General features: G+C 33.8%; 1 protein-coding gene across 1 annotated transcript in view; it reads right to left on the bottom strand.

The window, feature by feature from the left end:
* VPS8 (VPS8, CORVET complex subunit) overlaps positions 1 to 24,463 on the bottom strand; it is a 255,708-nt gene that overhangs the window by 182,565 nt on the left and 48,680 nt on the right. The window contains exons 13-20 of the mRNA XM_011383477.2: positions 22,031 to 22,099; positions 20,837 to 20,917; positions 18,342 to 18,512; positions 13,142 to 13,216; positions 12,376 to 12,411; positions 11,404 to 11,494; positions 10,918 to 10,964; positions 9,843 to 9,932 (exon numbers count right to left, since the gene is read on the bottom strand). Of these exons, the coding sequence (XP_011381779.1) occupies positions 9,843 to 9,932; positions 10,918 to 10,964; positions 11,404 to 11,494; positions 12,376 to 12,411; positions 13,142 to 13,216; positions 18,342 to 18,512; positions 20,837 to 20,917; positions 22,031 to 22,099 (660 nt within the window). The remainder of the gene's footprint in view (positions 1 to 9,842; positions 9,933 to 10,917; positions 10,965 to 11,403; positions 11,495 to 12,375; positions 12,412 to 13,141; positions 13,217 to 18,341; positions 18,513 to 20,836; positions 20,918 to 22,030; positions 22,100 to 24,463) is intronic.

The following is a 24,463-nucleotide window of genomic DNA, read 5'->3' on the forward strand; positions in this document are numbered from 1 at the left end:
AAAATTTCAGACTTAAGCCCTAACATATGAATAATTATTTTAAATGTAAATGGTCTAAATATACCAATTAAAAGACAGAGGTTTGCAAAGTGTATCAAAGAGGTCTATAAGAAACTAGTTTCAAATATAACAATATATGCACATTGAAAGAAAATTGATGTAAAAAGATATATAATACAAACATTAATCAAAAGAAAGCAGAAATGGCTATACTAATACCATATAAATAGACTTTGGAGCAAAGAAAATTTTTACAGATCAATGGGGCCATTATAATGATTAAAAGGGTCACAGCAATCCCAAACGTATATACACCAAACAACAGAGCTGCAAAATATATGAAGCAAAAACTGATAGAACTGAAAGAGAAAATAAACAAATTCACAATTCTGTCTAGAACATCCTTCTCTCAACAATTATTAGAAAGGATATAGAAGAACTCAATAACATCATCAACCATCAAAGTATCTGATTGATATTTTTACAACACTCCAATCAACAAAAGCAGAAAGCAAATTCTTTTCAAGTGCCCTTAAACATATACCAAGAAAATCACATCTGGGGCTGTAAAACAAACTTTAGCAAATTTGAAAGAACTGAAATTATACAGAGTGTGTTCTCTGACCACACTGGAATCAAACCAGAAATCAACAACAGATAGATAATAAGAAAATCTGCAAACACTTGGAAACTAAACAATACACTTCTAAATAAACCAAGAATCAATGAGAAAGTCACAAGAGAAATTTCAAGTTATATTCAACTGTATGAAAATTAAAATACAACATGTCAAAACTTGTAGGACACAGTTAAAGTAGCATTAAATGTATACATTAGAAAAGTTTCATATCACTCTATACACTCATTTCAAAACGTACAAAAAGAACAAAACAAATACAAAGCAAAAAGAAGGACATAATAAGGAGTAGAAATCAATGAAATTAAAAACAAACAACAATAAAGTTGATAAAGAGCCAGTTCATTGCAAAAAATCAGTAAAATTGATGAACCTCTGGCAAGACTGACAAAGAATAAAGAGTAGACACAATTACCAATATTAAGAATAAAGCAGAGGGTATCACTAGAGACCCTGTAGACATCAAAAGGATAATAAGGGAATATTATGAACAATTCTACACACATAAATTTGACAACTTAGATGAAATAGACTAATTCCTCAAAAACCACAAACTATCACAAATGCAAATCAAAACCACAATGAGATATCATCTCACACCTGTTAGAATAGCTGTTATCAAAAAGACAAGAAATAAGTGTTAGTGAGGATGTGAAGAAAAGAGAACACTAGAACACTGCTGGTGGGAATGTAAATTGGTGCAACCTCTATGGTAAGCAGTATGGATGTTCTTCAAAAAATTAAAAATATAACTACCATATTATCCAGCAATTCCACTTCTGGGTATTCATCTGAAAAAAATGAAAGCACTAACTAAAAATATATATGCACCCCCATGTTCACCACAGCATTATTTTCAACAGCCAAGACATGGAAACAACCTAAGAGTCCATCAATAGATGAATGAATAAAGAAACTGTGGTATATGTATATAATGGAATATTATTCAGCCATAAAAAAAAGAATGAAATCTTGCCATTTGTGCAACATAAATGAACTTTCAGGGTACTTATGCTAAGTGAAATAAGTCAAATAGAGGAAGACAAATACGTATGTGGAATCTAAAAAAGCAGAAGAAGCTTATAGATACAGAGAACAAGACTGGTGGTTTCTAGCAGATGCAGAGGTGGGGGTGGGTGGGAGAAATGAGTGCAGGGGCTAAAAAGGTAAAAAAATTTCAAGTTAAAAAAACAAACAAACAAACAAAAAACTAACATACTGTAGTTCTAGTATATCTACCAAGGGACAAGGAAAAGTGATCATCCTATTTCTAATTAAGATGCTCCAAGACAAAGCATCTTGCTTTACGAGGCTCATTCAAAAGACTGGATGTGATGCTAATGTATGATTACTGAGATAAATTATGATGTTCTAACAAATATAACTAGGAGTGTATAATAGGTTAGCTATCAAGATAATTATATTCTGGTAGTATTAATGACTTTTTCATGATTATTAACTGAAATTACTTTTTAATTGTTTTCATGGCATAATCATCCCTACCTATTCTAGTAAATATTAAAACACACAGACACACAGACACACACACACACACACACACACACACACACATTAGCAGTCCTAAACGAAGATTATACATTGTATATAATTTGAAAAAAAAAAATACTAAACTGTAAAATAAGTTTCACAAGTCTGACATTTTGATTTTTTTAAATAACTACTTTGATTTTTCTGAAATATCAAATTTCAAAAAGGTATTTCTCTCTCTTTTTATTTTTCTGGTCTGTGTATTTGTTGAACCTACTCTGCTTATTCCATAAGCGTTAATAATTAAAAATCCATCAATGCAATACACCATGTTATTAGGCTAAAGAAAAATCAGATGATCATATCAATCAATCAATAAAGAAAAAAATTCAACACTCACTCATGAAAAAAACTCTTTGAAAAATAGAAATAGAGGGGAATTTCCTCTTGATAAAGAGTACCTGCAATAAAGCTATAGTTAACATTATACTTCATGATGAAAGACTGCTTTCATTCTGATTGGGAACAGGTAAGGATGACTGCTCTCACCACTCCTATTCTGCACAACACTGGAAGTTCTAGCCAGTGAAATAAAGTAAGAAAAGGGGGGAAAGGAACACAGAGTAAGAAGAAAAAAACAAAACTATTTCTGTTTGCAGATGACATGATTACATACATAGAAAATCCCAAAGAATCTACATAAAACCTGCTAGAACTAAGAAGTGAGTTCAGTAAGGCTGCAGGATATAAGATAAACATACAAAAATCAATTATATTTTATATGCTATTAATGAACACGTGGACACCAAACAACTGCACTCCTGGGCATCTCTCTCAGAGAAATGAAGATTTATGTTCACACAGAAAAGGTACACAAAAGTTTAGAACAACTTTATTTTTAATAGCCCCAAAATGGAAATAACCTGATGTCCTTCAATGGGTGAATGGTAATCAAACTGGTATAGCCATACAATGGAATACAATTCAGCAATAAAAAGTAACAAACTATTGATAAGTGCAATAACCTAGATGGAATCCCAGAGAATTATGTTGAGTTTAAAAAGTCAATTCTAAAAGGTTACATACTATATAAATCCATTTATATAACACTCTAGAAATGATAAAAGTACAGAAATAGAGAATAATTAGTGGTTGCCAAGGCCTAAGGAGTAGGTAGGGGTAGGAAAGAAGCAGGTGTAACTATAAAAGGGCAAAATGAGGGATCCATGTGGTGATGGAAATGTTCCATATCTTTACTGTATTAGTGACTACACTGGTTATGTAGTTGTATTACAGTTTTGCAAGATGTTCCCATTAAGGAAAATCAAATTAAGAATACGATAGGATTTTTTTTGTATCATTTCTTAAAGCTTAATGTGAATCTACACTAATGCCAAATTTTTAAAAAATTAAATTGAAAAAAGGAAATACATAGTCATTATGTCTGCCCCTAATTGTTCGTAACTCAAGTAGGGCTAAACCATCCCGATTAATGCTTTCAATTTGGCTTCTTAAAGAAATCAGGCCTTTATCAATTTTGAACATTTAAAACCATAAACAAGACATTAAAGTGAAATCTATTTCCATATCTTAAGCCTTCTTTTCTAGAATCTGATTACGAAGAGACAAGCTAGACTGTCCAGTGGATAACCCCTGGTGGCAATCTCCCAGATGTCTAAAAATGAGCTAGGTGAGATCAGTAGCTCTCTATTTTCCCAGTGTCAAAGGGTAAACTCAGATTCACCTTCTGACAGGATGTGCAGTCAGAGCTAGGCAGCTGACATTTGCAGGACTAGTACACAAGCACTTTGAGCAGTTGGTACCCAAACTCAGATGATCCCCACCACTTACCCAATTGGAAAGCCGCCTTTAAGAAAACCCCAAAAAAAAAGGAAACAAAACCCTCAGTCCAACCAGCTAAGCTTGGTCTACAAATGCCTCTCTAGGGGATGGTGAGAGATGTAAATTTCCAGCCCTGCTGCCCTTAAGTTCAGCCTGTGCTGTGTGCTGCTTGCTACTATTTGCCTCAAGTCTTCAACAGAAACATAATGAGCAATGCTTACTTTAAGAATATTCCTGTCTGTCTGAAAAGCTTGCAGGATGCCCCTAAGAAATTAATGAATTTTTAGTCTCCAGCATTAAAAAAGAAAAAGAAATATTTCTTTAATCTCTTCTTTGATGTACAGTCCTATAATTGGCCAAAGAAGATTGTTTCTCTTGTTAGATATTAGTGCATATTTAAGACTTATTAAAAAGGCAACATGAATATGTGAAAACAGTGAGCTGACAGAGAGAAAACCTAAATTTAGACCTGTCAATTGTTTGAGTGACTGCATAGATCATTTTATTGCACTGTGACTCTTACCATCTGCCAACAAGGTATAATCTCTGGCTTTCTCTATTTCATAGGGATGTTGTGAAAAAAAATAAGATAGCAAATGTAGATTCCTTTGCTTTTAATTCTCATAATTTATATTCTAAAAGTCAAACAAGCATTGAAAACCTCATTGTTTAAAAATGATTTAAAATTTTAGCAAAGCCTAGACTGTATATACCAAGACAAATAAACATTCCTAAACACTGACAGACAGACAGACAGACAGATCTGCACAGGCTACCAGAGAGAGCTAGGCAGCTGGCATTCCAATACTAGTATACAAATATCGTGTGCAGTTATCTAGAGATATCTCTCTGTATGTGTATACGTATTTTTCCTTTTTTTCTTTTTTCAGATATGGTATACAAAATAATCTAGGAAACACCTGACTCCCTAGAACCAGCATTTTAAGCAAGCCTTAGGGATAAGACGGTGTGCTGGACACCAACACAGTTTTCCCTTCCTCAAATCACCTCAGGAAAGCATGAGTGACAACGAGGAAATCTCCTACTGCCTCACTCTGTGTTCAACTTTTAGTCTCTGACCACTCTTTGGCATGAACTCTTAATACAAAAACATATGCCACCAGCTGCTACAATGGCCTTGAATGATCTTCTCATGGAAATGTAAATGAAGCTGGAAGGAGAGTTTGGTAACAATGTAATGCTTCATTTTTAAAATCTAAAAATTACATTATTTTTCAAACCTTTTTAGCCTGATTTATATTAATAAAATACCTCATGTTTATTTATACCTCTACATTGTTTCACAAACATGAGTGTACAAAGATAAAATAACTTAAAATACAAGAAACTGCTTCTCAAGTGACTTTGAAGCACATTGTCCACAGAAAACATCCTGAGAAACACTGATACAGAAATAATGTAAGAGTATTGTGAAGAATTCTAATACTTATTGGTTAAGTAGAAGAAGAAAGAGAGTGAACAAAGGAAGTCAATAAGTAGTGAGAGAGAGGGAAAAACTGGAATGTATGATACCAGAGAAGCCAAATGGATAGACTATTTTAAGAAGTCATTAACTATGTTGAATGTTAGTGAGGATCAGTAAGATGGGGAAAGCGTCCACAGAATTTATAGACATGGAACGAGACAGAGGTGAGGAAATGGAGACAAGTCTTATTAGATGTTTGGCTCTGCAAAGAATGTGCAAACATAGGCGTGAGGCTACTAGGTATGGCGTGGGGCAAAGAAGGGATTTGTTTGCTGTGTGACTTTGGGGATGGAAAGAACTTGGCCTGAAGAAAAAGCAAGGTTCCAGATGTATGAGATGAAGACCAAATTTTTATACGCAATTTTAAAAATCTTAGTTATTATACAAATAAAGTATAATTATAGGTTCAAATCTTTTTTAGATAAATAAAGGCCACAGATGTCAAAAACATCACAAGTTACAAAAGTTATTTTCTATAGTTAAGACAGGACAGAATATTGATTTATCTTTAGAGGAAAGTAGAAAAACTGAATGGCATATTTTCTGATTCTTAAGAAAAGGTGAGGCCCCTCCTCAAAGTTAAAGATTTATATTGAGGCAGCAAGCATGAGTGCCACCTGCTGGTAAAATACAAATTCTCAGTATTTTGACTGATAGAAACCAGTCTTAATTGGATTAGAGTTTACCTGTTTCTAACAGTTTCTTGATACTGATGCAGAATCTCAGGTCTTCCCACCAGCAAAGGAAGTCTTTTAAAAACACTCCTGGTCAATGTAATCCTCCCTTTATTCCAATATATTCAATAATAGTAGGTGCATAAATCCAAGAGCTGTTACATCAGCATTATGTTATTTTAAACTGAAAAGCACCTTCCCATAATTTCTACCCACTCACACTAGCCTGCCCTCTGCAACAATACAGTAAATCCCCATATGACGACAGCCCTTCATCATCTGAAGGCAGGCATGTCTCCACTTATTTTCTCCTCTGACGAAACAACCTCGGTATTTTTTTTTTTTTTTAACTGTTGTTTTTAAAACCTCCCATCATCTAAGTTGTGGGATAGAGCTTAGTATGTCAACAGTCTATAAAATCTCTTAGAGGTCTTATTTCCAAAAGTTAGCCCAGGGGTCCCATTACTTTTCTTTATCTGGGCTGTAATACACTATTGGCTCATACTACATTTGTGGTCAGCTAAAATCCTGTCCAGTCAGATTTTCCCAGTCTAGCACTCATGCAATTTAATTATCTGAATCTAATGAAGTCTTGGTGTTTATCCTTGTTAAATTCCATCTCATAACAATTCTGATTGTACTTTGTCAAGATCATTTTGAACCCTTAATTCTTGGTGCCATCTAAATTTGACAAGCCACTCAATAAATCTTCATCCAAATCAAAGATAAAAACTTGGATATAAAAGAGCCCTCAGAGGTAATACTAAATCACCAAAGAATTCTCTTTGGGGAGGGATGTTTATCTAGCTGCAAATCTATTTACTGTTTACCAATCTATTTCAGCCATGAGGATACTGGAAAATTTAAACAAAAACTTTAATGAAATCAAGATGTGATATAATAGGCATTCCATGAATATACTGTCCACGTGTTCCTTTCAAAATGCAATTTATGAGTTTAACATGGACATTTTTATGTGAACTCATAAAGTGTTCACAAACCACATTGAGATTATCGGTGGGTAGTTCCTGAAGTCCACTCTTCTTTTTAAAAAAATACACTTTTAGAGTCAAACTGTAATTATTTTATGACTAAATATTTAAGGTTAAACACTTAAAACAGTAGATTTGTGGCCAACTGTGCGTGTATTTTACCCATCGTAATGGGCTGAAGATAACCTTTTACAGGAAAAAATATAATCATAATCATAATGTAACTAGGTGTCACATATGCTAGGCTTTAGCTGTTTTCTTAAATATATTTATCTGGACTTTTCTACTTCAAAGACTATTCTCTGCACTCATGAAAATGGAAGCAAAATAAGAAGCGTTGTTCTACAATAGAGTATACCAATCACATATGGACCCTGAAGCCCAACTACCTGGATTTTAATCCTAGCTCTATCATTTATTAGCTATGTAACTTAAACATGTTATTTAACCTCTCTGTGCCTCGGTCGCATTTATAAAGACTAACATTAGTACCTACCTTACAGAGTTATGATAAGAATTAAATGAATTAATATGCATAATTCATTTAATTCATTTAATTAAATCAGGATCAGACTATTCTCCTTTCTAACAGTTTTATAGATTCATGATACTTTTGGCATAGATCTTTGGTTATCTGCCTCTCTCCATCCTTTGTAGCTGGTTCTGTGCTTTGTAGACATTTACTTTTCTCAACATTCCTCTTGGTTTCCTTGTTTTTTTGTGGGGGGGAGTTATTTGTGATAATTATATCAAAATTAAAGAATTTCCTATTCTTCGTGAACCCGTTAGTTTTTTGGAGCCTATAACAATGAGATTGTGCCCATATTTTCTTTTATTTGCTTTATAAAATATAGAATTGATGCTAAGTGATAATTTTTCTCTCAAAAGTCTATTCTTTCTACTTCTCTAATCAATGATAAAAAGTATATCCAGAATGATGGTTTCCACTATTGTTTTCTTTACCTTCTATGAGACTAAATTATTAATACATTAAAAATTTCATCAGATATTCTTTAAGTAGAATGAAACTTCTCACAGAGATCTAGATGGTTAAAGAACACACTGTACTAGTTTGTTTCTCTGTAAATTTTATGATTTGTATTAAAAACCATCATCTACATTCCCTGTCATGCTAAGATTCTTTCATATTTCTCCATCAAAACATCACTTTTGTTCTTTTCTTCTTTTATAGCTCTCTACCATGTTCTTCTCCAGCATGGTGGTTTTTATATTACACACATGTGCACGCACGTGCACACACACACACACACACACACCCCTTCTAGTGTTCCTTATTAGATGCTTCTTTTCAACAAAGTATTCCTTCTAATAGTCAGAGTTCTTTCATGAATACCATCTCTACCACCTCTTGGTAATAGATATTCTCTTGTAAAAAATATTGTTTTCTATATATACTCCACTGGTATACAAAATTATTTATATACATACAAGGTATTGTTCTTAGTTTTGTTCCCAAATGCTTTCTTTCTACCTATGTTTTCCTCCTGAATTATTTATTTTTGTAGTTTTATCCAGGCTTATTTCTCTTCTTTACTGATAAATTTAATGAACCTCTGGCCAAATAGCAATAAAAGTTACTCTGCCAGAAATCCACTACTGTACTCATTAAAGAGTACAATTTAGGAAACCAAATACTCCTCTAATACCCTCCAAATGTGAACTGCTGTACCTATCCTTACTTTCCAAAATTATGAGCATCAAATGAAGATATGAAAAGGTGTGAACTGTGCTGCTCTAGAACTTCAAAACCCCTAGATTTCTTTTATATATTTCTGCTAATGTACACAAGAAAAGTTACTTTGACTGGACTGCAAATGTTAAGAGAGCAAGGATCATGTATATTTCACTCACTATGCCCAATACCTAGTACACGTTAAACCTATGGGCAAATCCTGCCCACATCCTGTTTCGGAATTGCTCACAGATAAAAGTGGTTTTTATATTTTTTAAGGGTTGTTTAAAAAAAAGAGAGAGAGAGAAAAGAGTATGTGACAGAGATCATACGTGCCCTAAATTTTCCCATCTGGCCTTTCCTAGGAAATGTTTGCTGACCCCTGTATTAGATCCTAAAATATTTGTTCAAAGAGGAGGTAGGGGAGGAGAGGGAGCTCTAGAAATGTGGAAGGAGAAAAAGAGATTTGCAACAAAAATAATTGGAGATCATTGCAAATATTAAAACTTGTATAATAAAAACTATATAGGCCTTAAATCATTCCTTGACTCCAATTTTCACTGAATTCCAAGAGAAAACTAAAAATCTTTCATTAGTATATTTTAGATACTTTTTTTGTAACTGATCTGTTCTTGACTCATAGATGCTCCTAGGAGAACTAAATTTAAAACTTAGTAGTTTACCTCTCCTCCAACTATAGTAAACATAAATGCTAGTCATTAGCAAGGTGTCAGCCACTATAAGAGGTCAATTCACAGGTATGTACCCTAATACATACAGCTTTTCCTTCCACACAGTATTAAGCAGCTAAGCACTAGCACTTCACAACATTTTACTCATCCGTTCCCATGTGACCTGTTACTTCAAAATCTAATCATTTAGAATGCTCCACAAACCCTGGAACAAAGCTTTGAATACTGGAAATTGTTTAACCAAACCACGAAAGTTCCATTCTCAAGTAATAAGAAAGAAAAAGCAGTGCTAGACCTACTAACAGCAATGGCTATTAGAAGCACATGCAAAGGTGTACCTGAAAATGCTGCTCCATCACTTGGATTTTTCCCTGGTCTGGGCACTTTTTCAGAGCTCGATCTGCATAATGGAATAGGATTTCTACCATCTGTAAGAAAAATAGCCTTATATTGATATTAAAATATACCTCTAAAATTTTTCAATACTTAATATATCTGATCTTCCTGAATAACATAAAATCAGGCTCTGCTATTATATTAAAAACATAATTAAAAATATTAGTGGCTTTATTTCCCAATTTTTTTAACCCCAGCCTAATTTCTTTCAGCCTCAGGGCTGGTACTAATTTGCTACTCTTTCCTAAAAATACCTCCAGGTTCTACACCTTAGTATCTACATTGCTTACGAAATGAAATATTGAAGTTAAGCTCTTCCGTAATCCTCTGCTGTAGGTATTTCCCTAAAGAACACAGATAGAACACAGAATCCTGAATATTTTAGTAGAAACTGAGAAAACCATTCAAGAGTCTAAGAAGCGGCCAATTCCTATTTGTTTTCTAAATGTCTATACTAATTTGGAATATAATTTTTACCAATGAACTCGCACAATTAAAAGGGGAAAAATGAGTACAGTAAATGAGTTCAACTAAGTCTAGACCAGGAAAACAAAGCCATTATTAAATATTAATGTTATCAGATTAATATTAATTAATAATAAAACATCAGTCCTCTCTGCTACATCAGGCAAGATACATGCTTGCATATATTTCTCATAATTATTAATCAGTTTATTAAAAAATAACAAATGTCAACTTTCTATGAGCTATAATTTGGTTCAGAAATAATCAGATTATGGGCTTCCTCCTTCTTTCTACTACGAATAGTAAAATAGTCTTTTGGCTATTTTACTACTTTATCTTCTTCATAAAGGAGTGAGCAAGAAAAAAAGAAAAGATGATAAGAAGAAATTTAAAAAGCATTCAAAATGATCCCAGGGAATTATAATGTGATTTGTTTTTTAAGACACTGCCTCCTTGACTATAGCCATTTACCTAATCATGCCCAAAGATTATTAGCAAATACCCAAAGCAAATCCGTACTGAACCCTAGAAAGACCCTATTAAAAAACTCACTCGATCTGCAACAACAGCCTTTCGCTTATTGGCATCCCCTGATAATCCTGCAGAGAAGTAAAATCCAACATAAAAACAAAGTTAATCCACATCTTCAGGAGTGAAACTGTCTGGTCTTATTCTATTTATAATCTATGCTAACAATAGATATAGATATAATTATAACAATCCTTAGGTATCAAAATATTGGATACCCATAATAGCAACACCTCACATCTATTTAAGCAGATAGCTTATCAATGTACTTCCCTTGTAATCTAATAGTAAATTTTACTGATGAAATGAAAGAATTTAAAAAGTGACATTTAAAATTCTATATCCTCTATTTATCATTTAACTTTTTCACTGAAATCTGTAAGGTTTGATAACATCTGGTTTATAAAATACTTGAATACTAACCTAAAAAGTGTTTTATGAGTGATTAGTATTATTCACTCTCTGTACTCCAGAAAAACAAAGTCTACAACACCAGTATTGTTAACTTACCCACTACAGCTTTTGCTTTTCCTTCATGGAAAGACCATGCAAGAGCCAGTGCTTCTGTAAGACAATCTTGTTTCAGGAGATGATCCACTCTCTAAAGTGAATAAATGAGAAAAGCTAGACTCTTTTATCTAACCAATCACAAGTCAATATTTCTATTCCTCCTAATATGTTTCTAGAATTGCTGCTTAGTAGCTATAATTATTCTAATAACCATGTGAATATCTTATTTCCAGGAAAAATAATTTCTTAAAGCACTAGATAGTACAGTGACTCTATAGGTTAGTAGGCTATACTGGCAGCCACAAGGCCTAGATATGAAAAGAGGAAACATCCAGAATTTCACTGTAACAGAAACAGCTAGTTGTTTATCATAATATCCTTCACTCTCTCCTTCTCAGTAACAAATCCAAGTTTATTTGAGACAGCAGTATACCAGCTAAAGGACATTTCTAAGACTCCCTTGTAGCCACTTGGGGCCATGTGACTTAGTTTTAGCCCATGATAAGTGGAAGTGTTGTTTGGTATTTCTGGGATGTCACCTTAAAAGGCAAGGAGCCAGCCCTTCTCTTCTCTTTTGTCCTTCCTGGAATGTGGACTTAACAGTTGGAGCTCCAGCAGCCATACTGAACATAAAATGACCTTGGGACTAGAATCCACACACAAGGACGGTGGAACGGGATAGTATACTGAAGACCATGGAGCTACCACACTAGCCACAGACTGCTTTTATATAAGAGAGAAATCTTGTTGAAGCCACTGTTATTTTGCATTTTCTGATGTATGTAGCCAAACTTAATCATAATTTAAAGTCAAGTTTTATCAAATCAAGTACTTAACAGTCAATGGTTTTGATGTATACTTCTGAAATTAAAAAGCACAAATCTAAATAATATTTTCCTGCAAAGTCAAAACATAAATATTAAGAAGCTATCAATTCAATAGCTCTAACATATAAAATTACTTTGCACTCACCTCTCTCCAGCTCCTTAGCATCATCACATAAACAGACTGGAAAACAAAGAGGAAATTGAAATAACCATCTTTAACAAACATGTTTGGGAATCACATTTGCCCCAGTCCCACATCTCATTTTACATCTCTTTAAGTAAAAACACTTCATACTAAAGACAGAAGTATTAACTAAATGGTCTTCAAGGGCCCACATTAAAAAGTAAATCAAACAGATATTTCCAGGTTAATAAGTCTTCAGTCTGAGAAGGAGCTAATCCCACAGGCAAGGAACAAGGAACACCCAGCTCCCTGTACTGACTTGGGAATATTGTAAATGTTAATAATGAAGAAATGTTTCTGTATGTTAAGTTTTAAGAAAAGCACAGAAACAAACTGATACACAGAAAGTTGCTATGCTAGTGATTCTACTCTAAGTCAAATGCCTCAATGCCTTTTAATATATGTGAAGCTGATCTAGCTAATTACACGACAAATATACATGACAAGGTATCTTCCTGGTCATGAAAACATAAAAGTGAAGGAAGATTATGAAAGTATATCCTTGAATCAAGAAAATAAGCATCATATTACTAAGTGAAAGTAAAAGTATGTCTAAAACTGGAGAAAATAAAATTAGATAAAATCCTAACTACCTAACCCCTAAAAGTTTTAGATTATGCTGATCAAGATTTACTTTGTAATGCACTGCTCTTTTTACCAGACACTTCCTTCAGCCCCAACTATCCTGACACAAACAAATGCCAAGTCACAGAGTAAAAGAGCTTACTTTGGTTCCCAAATAAAAGATCTGACCACCATAGCTACTGATGGATTGATAACAAGCCTTCTCTCCAACCAAAGCCTGTAAAAAATAAATAAATAAATAAATAAGGTAAAGAGTACAAGATTTAAAAGTCTCATCAAGTTTTAAAGAATGTCAATTGCAGAAACGACATTTTAGGTCAACATGGTTTCATTCCATAAGTGAGTGGGGAAAAAAATGTCAATCAAGTGCCAGTCTGTCAGTGGAAGTGGCAGAAAGACAAAGCACAGAAAGCAATTCTCTGCTTACATATAGTCTTTTTATTTTTCAGAGTAATGCAGAAAAGGGAGGACCATGCCAATTTTAAATCTAAAAGAAAACTGTTGTAACCTGCCCATTATTAGAGGACAGGTAGTCAGTCTCTGTTTCTGGCAAAGAATAGAGCTGACTAAAAGGGGTACCTCTAAGTTCTTTAAAATAACTATCAATTTAAAAAAAAACACAAGAAGAAACAGGAAGACAAAGCAACATAGCATATGGGAATCAGCACAGTCCAGAAAAAAAAAGAAACAAAACCTACTGTCTGATAAATCTGGGTTGCAAAGTTTGACTGTCACTAGGTATGATGTTAAGTTTCAAACTTCTCATATTCAGTTTTCTCATCTTTGAAAACCATGCACTGTTTCTGTGAGGCTTAAATACGTTAATATTTATAAATCCCCCAAAATATATGTGATCAATAACAGATAACTATGATAATTTTTAACTTTTTATTTTAAAAGATATGCAAAGGTAAAGAAAATAATGAACCCCATGCATCCATTAATTAGCTTCATCATTGGTCAACCCATCGCCAATCTTATATCTACAGTCTCATCGACTCTCCTGTAACACTGTATAATTTTGAGGTGAATCTCAGATTTTGAAATTTTGAATTTATTATACATATACTGAATATTTATAAAAATTTATAAAAATTCAGCATATGTAAAACAAGTGAGTCCTTTTTAACATAACCACAATTTCATTAACATATTTTTAAAACTTAAGTCATTCCTCAATATTGAATACCCTATCAGTGTTTGGATTTCAAATTACCTCATAGACATCAAACATTGTGGATGTTATTGTTATGTTTTTTGTTTTTTTCTACATTTAATTTGTCTGAATCAAAGTCTATATAAGGGCCACATATTGGAGCTGGCCGATAGGTCTCTTGAGTCTCTGTTAATCTATAGGTTTTAGCTCCATCCCTCTTAGTCCCTTATTTTCCTTGAATTTTTTTTATCGAAGAAGTTGGAACACTTATTCATAGAGTTTTATCCTATCTGAGTTTTGCTAACTGCATCCCCAAGGAATCTTTTAACATGTTTCTCTGTCTTCTATATTTTCTCTAGAAGAGGTCTGATCGGAATCAGCGGTTTTGGTTTGGATTAGTAAGATGATGCCTGTAGAATTTTGGTAGATGCCCTTGATTATTAGGTTGGAGAAGTTCCCTTCTATTTCTAGTTTACTAAGAGTTTTATAGAACTGGATGTTAAATTTTGTCAATGCTTTTCCTGTACCTTTTGAGATAATATTATGGTTTTTCTCTTACCATTAATATGGTGAATTACATTGATTTTTTAATGTGAAGCTAGCCTTGTATGCCTTGGATAAACACTATTTGATCATGCTTACTCTTTTTATACACTGCTGGTTTCTATTTGCTATTATGGATTTTTGTTTCTACACTTATGAGGACATTGACCTGTAATGTTCTTTATTGTAATGTCTTTTCTTGTTTTATTTTCAGAGATAAGCTGGTCTCATAAACAAGTTATGTACTCCTTTTTCCTTTATTTTTAAAAAGGTTTTTGTGTAAAATTGGTGTTATATTTTTCCTTAAAAATGACAGACTTCACTAGTGAAGCTATCTGGGCGTAGTTTCTTTGCAGGAAATTAATTTATTTAATTGATTTTCCATTTCTTCTTGAGTCGTCAGCTTTGGTAATTCGTGCCTTCCAAAAAATTTTTCCATTTCATCTAAAGTTGTTGAATTAATTGGCAAAAAGTTTTCGTATTATCTTTCTAAAAACTATACACTCTATAATGATATTGCTGCTCACTCCTGATATTATTAACTGTCTTCTCTCTTTTTTCTTTGATTGATCTCTAGAAGTTTATCAATTTTATCTTTTAAAGAATTAGTATTCAGTTTCTTTGATTTTTCTCTGTTCTTTTCCTATTTAATTGAATTGTGTTATTATTATTTCTTCAATCTACTTTAAATTTATTTTGCTCTCCCTTTTTATTTCCTTAAGATAAAAGCCTAGATCATTTATTTGAGATCTTTCTTTTCTTCTAATTTAAATATTTGATGCTATAAATTACCCTCAAAAAACTAATTTTAGATCACAGATTTTTATATGCCGCATTGTCATTTAGTTCAAATTTAATTCAAAATATATTCTAATTTCCTTTGAGATTTTTTCTTTGATTCATGGGTTATTTATAAAAGTGTTATTAATATCCAAATATTTGAGTTTTCTCCAGATTCACCTTGATGATTACTTCAATAATTTGTTGAAGCTTGTTTTAAGGCTTAGTATATAACCTATATTGGTGGATGCTCAATGTGCACTTGAAAAAAGTTTATACTTTGCTTTTTTGGGTGGAATATTCAATAAATGTCAGTTCAGTCAAGTTGGTCAACAGTGCTTTTTAAGACTTCTATACGCTTAATGATTTTCTGTCTACTAATTCTATTAATTACTGAGAGAGGAGTTTTGAAATTTCTAAACTGCAATTATAAATCTGTCTCTTTCTCCTTTTAGTTTTTTTAGTGTTAGCTTTACACTATTATTGGCTGTTAAAACTTTAGGACTGTTATGTCTTCCTGACAAATTAACACTCTTTTATCAATTTGAAATTTCATCTCTGACAATATTCCCTACTCTGAACTACCATAGCTTTGAACTATGTATGTAAGCATCTATGCTTTATCTCAATTTATTTTGTGCACCCATTAGCAAGATGTGTCCTAAGCCTAAGGTACCAGAAAAGCCTAAGAGATTTGTATGGGTGTTACACTTAGCATAAAACTATGTAATTAATCATATTTGGTATGATGTGGTAGGTTACTTTTGGGGTCTAGGAACACTCAAAAATTTTTCCACCTAAATTAATGGCAACTGCTTCTTTGCTTTCACCATTTCGGCTATGAAAGGTTTCATAGGAATACCCTTCCTTTTGGATAGCAGGGGAAATCTCTATCTTCAAGTTCACTAAAGTCTTCCTCCCCACCCCGCAGTGGCAATGTCTACTTTCTGTTGTTAATCCCATCCAGTGTATTTTTCATCTCAAGCATTGGAGTTTTTATCTCTAGAAGTTAGATTTGCATCTTTTTAAATATCTTCTATGTCTCTACTTAACTTCTCAGATATACAAACTATAACTAAAATAACTATTATGTCCTTGTTTTCTAATTCCACCATTGGTTTCAGGTCTAAGTCAGTTTTATTTTTCTCCTCATTATAAATTGTGTTTATTTTCTTCTTTGCATGCCTAGTAATCTCTGATTAGATGGCAGATATTGTGAATTTTACCTTTGTGGGTTGTGGAAATTTCTGTATTCCTATTGATATTCTTGTGCTTTGTCCTGGGGGGAGTTAAATTACTTAGAAACAGTTTGATCTTTTCTAGTTTAGTTTTTAAGATTTATTACTGTGGACCAGAGCAGTGTTTAGTCTTAATATTCCCACTACTGAGGCAAGATGCCCTGAGTACTCTACCCCATGCCCCATGAATTGTGAAGTTTTCCATATGGCCAGTGTAAACAAGCCAGTGGGAACACTGGATATAGTTCCTTCTAAACCTTTCAAATATTTCTTTCCCTGGCATTGGGTAGTTTTCTTCATATACATCTAGTGATCAATAGTCTGAATACCCAGGAGGGACCCTTTGTATAGCACTCTCTAGTCCAGTACTATCCTGCTCAATCCACCTGTGTCTTCCTGCAGGTTTAGCTCTGTCTCAACTCATACAGTCCTCTAAGCTCCAACTGGTTTCCTCCTCCCTGAGTCACAGTCTGGAAACTCTCTCAGAGCTAGATGCTGGGACAACCATAGGGCTCATGTCATTTGTTTCCCATTTTGTCAGAGATTATTATTCTTCATTACCTGATTTTCAGTATCTTGAAAACAGTCGTGTCTTTTTTATTTTTCCCCAGATAGGAGAGTAAATCCAATCCCCATTATTCTACCTTAGCCTAAAGTACAAGTTTAAAGTCTAACAGTATTTTTAAAAACCACTCAGGCACAAGAAAACATCTAAGTGTGAGACAGTAATTATTCTTACTTTAGTGAATTCAATTTGTATTATTATTTCTTATTCTGGATTTTCTTGGTTTCTAAGTTTTGAGACTGGAAGGTCCTTTCATATATATTTTATGCTCTGAAGTTCTAATATCTCAGGGAGATTTGAACAATGGCTACATATCATGCAGTAGGCACATTAAATATGACCATCATTACCTTTTTTTTTTTTTTAGAAAATACCCAGGGAAGCCTCATAATAGTCTAAATTTCCTGCTTAAAGATTACTGGTTTAGGAAACATGAGATCACAATTCAAAGTAATTTAACTGTAAACTATCTGTGTCAATTGCTAAAGGATATTATTGTAGTTGCTTAAAATATAGTAAAATTAGTACTAAGATAATAACTTTTACATCTTCCTTCTCTCCAAGCTCCTACCTTTCATTTATCTTCTATTCCTGAAGAATCTTTTCCTTCTCTCAAAGCCATCGATGCCCAGAGCCCCATACTTGTTCAAGCTTTTACCAATCACCCATATATTTCCAAAGCCTCATCAGCTACCTAGCTCTAGTGATTTATCCTTTAAATCTACACACTTATTGTCACCATACTAAACTTTCTAAAATATTTTGCTTTTATAATTTCTTTCTCATAAATTTTCAATTTCATTTCATTAGTTTAGTATACAAGTGAAAACTCTTTGGTATTAAATTAGTCATATTACTGGACAGAAGGTGACAGGAATTATTATTTTAGCTCACATTCCTGAATACTTACAAACACATCCATATCTACTTCAACCTAGTGGCTTTTAAAGAAACACCTCGACACATAAAGATAACTCCTCAGAGTTTCTATTTCTAGAACAAAACAATAACAAAAGACCAAGTTTATCAAATCAATACTAAGATAATGGGTTACCCTTACCAGTGCCTGACTAACATTTCCTCCAGTGGCTAGTGATTTGAAATGGCTGCTGTTGTAGACCAACTGAACTTCTGAGATCTCCACAGTTTCCAGTTCCTCTTGAGTTTGCCGATCGATCACATGCAACTTCTCTACACTGTCCAAGAGTACAACTGTGCGTGAGTTTATCCACTGCAATTCAAGCACACAACAAAACAAAAGTGAGGCCCATCCTATGCCATCATTCAAGACAAGAAGATTGGCCAGTCAGTCAAATTACATTGAGGACCTTATCCATTTATTAACTCGATGACAACACAATCACAGCGAGAACTACTCAGCAACCAGCCCAGAGGACAATAGATATATAACATAGTATTGAGTTTGACAGTGTTAAAATGACACTCTGATAGCCTAAAAGAAGGCTAACTAAGCTCTTTAATAGATATATTACAGGATATATTGGCTGTTACAAATTTTTTTAAAAAGTACATTGGCACAAACCACTTAAGCAAAGCGATAAGCTTTGCATTTCTAGTTATTAATGACATTAATAAAACAAAAAGGCAAATTAAATCTCATAAACCTAGGTGGTTAAAGGATAATTGTTAGCATTCAAATAATATATATTTTAAAATAGAAGCAATTTAAAATGTATATTTCCTTCAAAACCTCTCTAAAAATTATTGGGGGAGTTCTTTGCTCTATTTCTCTATATTGTCTGCATTTTCTTTAATAAGTACTGTTATAATTTTAAAAGTAATAACTAAATAATAATGATAAAAATCTGAAGGATGCTGTTTTGATAAATTTATTACATTATATATGAGATTTATTTTCAAACTATATTGTTTTAAATCTCAATCCATCCCGAAAAATAAAGTTTTAAAATCTGCTCAATTAGAATTCTAAATTAGACAGAATAAAATGCTTCCCCTGCACTTTATCTCGCTGGTATTCATGTTGGTCTATTTATATGATCTGCATGTTGTCAGAGGTTATTTGCATAATGCCATATCAATACAACCACGTTGAAAATAGATCCATTTTCTTTTGATATATGCTGAAGATACACTCCATCACTATATAGTGGCTACTGTAAGAGTTTTGATTTTGTTTGTCCCCCCCCCCCAAAATTCTCTCTCATAAAAGAGTTTAATATTCAAATATTTCACAAAGAGCTCCTATATGGTGCTCTCTTAATTACTTTACTTTGAAAAACAAAGTATCATTTAGGAAAGACACATTATTCATTAGCCTCAGTCAGTAATAGTTTCTGAATGTTTTCAAAGATCAACTGATTAAAAGAGAGAGAATGACAGAGAATGCAGTTAGCAGTTTAGCAATTATTCCTGAGATGAGACCTTAACAATTGCAAGTGTTGACATTGTTGTAAATAGGCCTTTTAAAGAGAACTTACAGAGCAATGAAGTTATTGGTCACATCACAGATAAGCCACAGGACAAATGAAAATACTGTGCTTTTGTTAGGAGAATGGCTATTTGTGGGGAAATTTTCTCAGGGAAAGAATTATGTGCCAGTTTTTAAAATGCTGTATATCAAACATCTTAAACAGAAGTGATGATGAATTCTAGAAAATTGTGTTAGATAATTCAACAAGGGATTCTGGTGATGACAGAGACATTGATATCTTAACATAAAGAAGAGGTGGAAAACAAAATTATCTTGTGAAATATGCATAAGAAAAAGTATTATTTCTAAATCAACAGTCTATATGTGAGATTACAAGGTAAAGTGCAACTAAATTTATAGATCATGTATTATAAAGAAAAGATCTATTTCATCTATAATGCTAAAAAGTTGTATATTATCAAATTGGGGGTAAAAACTGTTTTTAAGACTTTTTTTGGGAAAATGAGGCATCTTATACTCTGAGTTGTCTATATTCATGTACATACAAAATGTTTCACTGGATATTAGATATTGATTAATGCTAAAAGCACTAATGATAAAAACTCAGAAAATATAATTACACTATCGCAGAATTAACACATTATTTGAAAAAACAATCGACACAAAAACAAATCATCTTTTTTTTTATTTAACCAAAAAGTCACTCAGTACAGAAATGCATGGCAGTGAGAGAAATCTGCAGTTTCTAGCCCAAGAAAAGAATAGGTTACAGAAGTTCCCGAACCAGTTAGGACAAACTCAGAAAGATACAAATCTGTTTACAAAAAAAACTGGGCAATGATCCTGAAGAAAGCCACCTAAATCCTTCTGAACTCCCCTGTAAGCCAATGAGGACATTAAAGAGAACTTTTGCTGACTGTGCCAGTGTTCAGTAAGACATAAGGCTAAAAGACAACAAAAATAACATAGCATCACAGCATACTCAGGCTGTATTCAATATAAGCATGACTTCCCTTCTCTCTGTATTTTATATAATCCTAAAGGTCATGGTTGATGGCAGCAATCCTGATAGCATGACTACACCATGGACTGAAATCAATTACACGAAATAAATGGGGATATTTACTTTGAATAATACTCACGGTAAAGTTGATGAGGTCATAGTGTAGGTGCAGGTGCTTTTGCTTAGTAACATGTATTGCTCCAGATTCATCTCTCTTAACCTGATGATGAAATAAAAACAACCCAAGTATCAGCTACTGAAGGACTGAAGGACCTTCTTAGATACTTAATAATACTCCACCTAGAAAATGACTTCCATTCGGAGTATAGATAAGCCAAAAATACTGATAATCAATTACTACACAAATGACAAAAATCATCACAACGCCATGATTTGTACCAAAATCCAAGGCGTATCTGGTCAGTGGTCAGTGGTCTAGCTGTCAGTATTAGCAAATGCTATAATATAATATTCACTCTGTCATAATTCAGAACAACCTAACTTCATCACACCAATGACTGTATTTAGCTAGAGTTAAAGAATAAAGTGGGATTGGCGACATGGTGTGCAAAAGTCAAACGAAGTTCACTAAAAAAATAGCTGCTGCAGTGACAAAAATGACTTTTCTGATATATAATACTATTATAGCTCAAACATAAACTTTCCCCCAAAGAACCTCAAGTGTCAATATCTTCTTTACACATGTGTATTCAGACACCCTATAATTTTCAATCATCCCTATAATTTGCTTTCTCTATTTCTGCTCCAAGGTGGTAGAGCACTGAAGAAGAGAGATACAGCATAATTTACACCTGACCCACCTGAAATTCATGACATTCAATTCAACCTCAGTTTTCTTGCACATTCCCCATAGTAGTATTCTATATATCTTCCTTTCCCTTTAAGTCCCAATTTCTCTTTGCTTTCTAGTTCCACCACTTGTAGTACTGACCTCACCATATACCTTAACAAACATCTGAGACTACTTAATGTGGGCCCTTTGTGTACTCCTATCTTCACTAAGTCACTTCCCCTGTAAGAAAAGGCACTTTGGTAAAAGGAGCATGGGATCTGAAGCCATGGGTTTAAGTTCCACTATTACGGTTGTGTGACCAACAGCAACTTACTTATTCTTTCTCATTTCCTCATTTGTAAAATGAAAATAAGACAGCACCAAACTGTTCCATACCTTGCATATGTTGAAAGCATTTCATTAATGAAAAGATCAATGCCAACATTAATTATTCTCTTAATGGTGAAGTCCTTGTTAAAGAAAATTACTTCACCCATATACACTCTAAATCCTATCCCCTCCACCACTGTTTAGTATTACCCTTCCCTTGACAGTATATTCAATCACTCCTTTTCCTCTTGCTATTGAATGTGTTTCCGACTTTTCCATCTTCAAATAAAAGACAAAAACAAAAAAAAACTTCCCTTGACTTTCTTCTTAAAGATATTTAACCATTATCTTTCCTCTTCCAACCAAACACTAAACCAAGATTGTGAGTCTGTGCTTCTAGATACCCATTTCTTTTACAAGGCTCTACAATCTAGCTCTACCTCCATTCCACTGATATTTTGTTCTCTGAAGTTTCTAATTCTTGCACATGCAGTGGTCTTGTCCTTGGTCTTTGTCTTCCTCATCTTACCCTGATATTGGTATACCTGGAATTGGTAACACCCTCATACCTCTCCTTCTGTGTCCTCTGCATGATGCCATCCTGTCCTGTTTCCTCTCTTACCTCTCCTGCCTTTGCAGGAATCTCCTTTCCTGTTGCCCTTTTTTTTTTTTCCCCTTTCCCTTGCGTGAGTGATCACCAAGATTACATAAACTCTAGCTTTTGATTTTTGCAGCTTCAATTACCTTCTCTATCCTAAAATTCTCATTTGCACTCTAGACTGGACTGCCATCCACCCAGAGGACATTCCCCAACACAACAGTTGAGAGACCCACCTTCTCTTCCAACTCAGCACATTCAAACCTTCCCTAACCTTAACCCTCTGAATATTTCATGCTTCTAAAATGCAAAGTCAAAACTACAATGTTTCATTCATGTCCTTCAGTCCCCAGATCCAATAATATGAGAAGCTCTGTCTCCCCTTCAAAATGTCATCCCTAACTCTCACTATAACCAACCATCCTTGTCTAAAGACCTCACACCTGCTTTATTACAATAGCAAAACCTTCTATTTCCCTCCTACTTCCGACAATCTATTCTTTTTGCTATTTCTACACTGATCTTCCTAAAATAGTACTTTAATTATCTAACAACGTGTGATGGCTCCCCATCACCAACTTAGGCCAATTATACATAATCTAGATCAGAGGTCAGCAAACTTCTGTAAAAAAAGCCCACACTGCAAATATTTTAGGTTCTGCAGATAATGCAGTCTCTGTCACAACTACTCAACTCTGCCACTGTAGTACAAAAACAGCCATAAATAATACATAACTGCATGGGCATGACTGTGTTCCAATAAAACATTATTACAAAGACAAGCAGCCAGCCAGATTTGAATGACAGGCCATAGTTTGCCAACCCCTAATCTAGATCCATGCCATATATTCAACTTTATTTTCCACAATAGGTTTCTCCCTGTCATTAATTCTATAAACATTTATTAGACACCTCCTGTATATAGGCACTGTCCTAGTAGTTGAAATATAGCAGTAGAGTTGGTCTTTAGACTTATCGAGCTTTCAGTCTAGTGAGGAAAAAAATATTAAACAAGTTATTTAAAAAGTGCTGAATATTATCAAAGGAGAAAGTTTTATAGGTGTCCATGGCAAGAAACACTAACTTAGTTCAGGAGATCAGGGAAGGCAGCATTAATCATGAGCCAGGAGGTGACAACATATGTAAAGACATCAAAGCCAGAGACGTAGTTAGGAAGCTACCCCGGTGTCTAGGCTGGAAATGTCAGTGGTTTCAGCTAGGGGAGCAGTAAAAGGAGAGACAAAAAGAGAGTAAATTCAGGAGATTTTGGAGACAGAGTCAACAGGATGTGGTGATAGAGCAGAAATGAAAGAAGGATAACTGAAAGGCGACTCCTCGGGTTCTGGCTGGAGAAACTAAGTGGACAGTGGTGCGATTGCTTAACTGAGATAAGAAACCCAAGAGGAGATTACACAGGCACATCCTTACCTCTATAACTTCAATTCACTTATTTCCTCCAATAGGCATATCCACCCCTCCTATAGTGTTTGCCATATATGCTTCATAGTCCTCCATGGCTTCTCTAGTCTATACGAATCTCTTCATACCCTGAATTTAAACAACTTTTAATTCTCATCACATAGTTGAATCCCTACACTGTTCTCCCTAGTAGTAATGAGCATATTGATTTTGCCTTTCGAACAATATAGTAAGCTACATGAAAGGAAAAATTATGTTTATACTTCCTTCACTTGCTTCTTGCGTCCATTACAGTGCAGAGAACACGGTACGCATTTGATATTTGCTGTCTAATAAATACACTACATGTAGATAAGTAAGCCATTAATATACACATATGTACACTCATATATTTAAACATACACATATACCATTAATAATGTGTTAATCAAAGGAGATGAAACTGAGAAATATACCATGAAAAGGCATGGAGTAGAGGGCGATCAGTTGTTTTCCATGTAACCATTACAATCTTAAAGAAAAATTAAATAGGTCACTCTCTCCCCAAAGAATTATGATAGCATATTTCTTTGACACAATATTAAATTACTGGTGAATGAGAAAAAAATATTATGATAAAGGACTTT

This window comes from Pteropus vampyrus, unplaced genomic scaffold (assembly GCF_000151845.1).
Source record: "Pteropus vampyrus isolate Shadow unplaced genomic scaffold, Pvam_2.0 Scaffold14, whole genome shotgun sequence".
Lineage (NCBI taxonomy): Eukaryota > Metazoa > Chordata > Mammalia > Chiroptera > Pteropodidae > Pteropus > Pteropus vampyrus.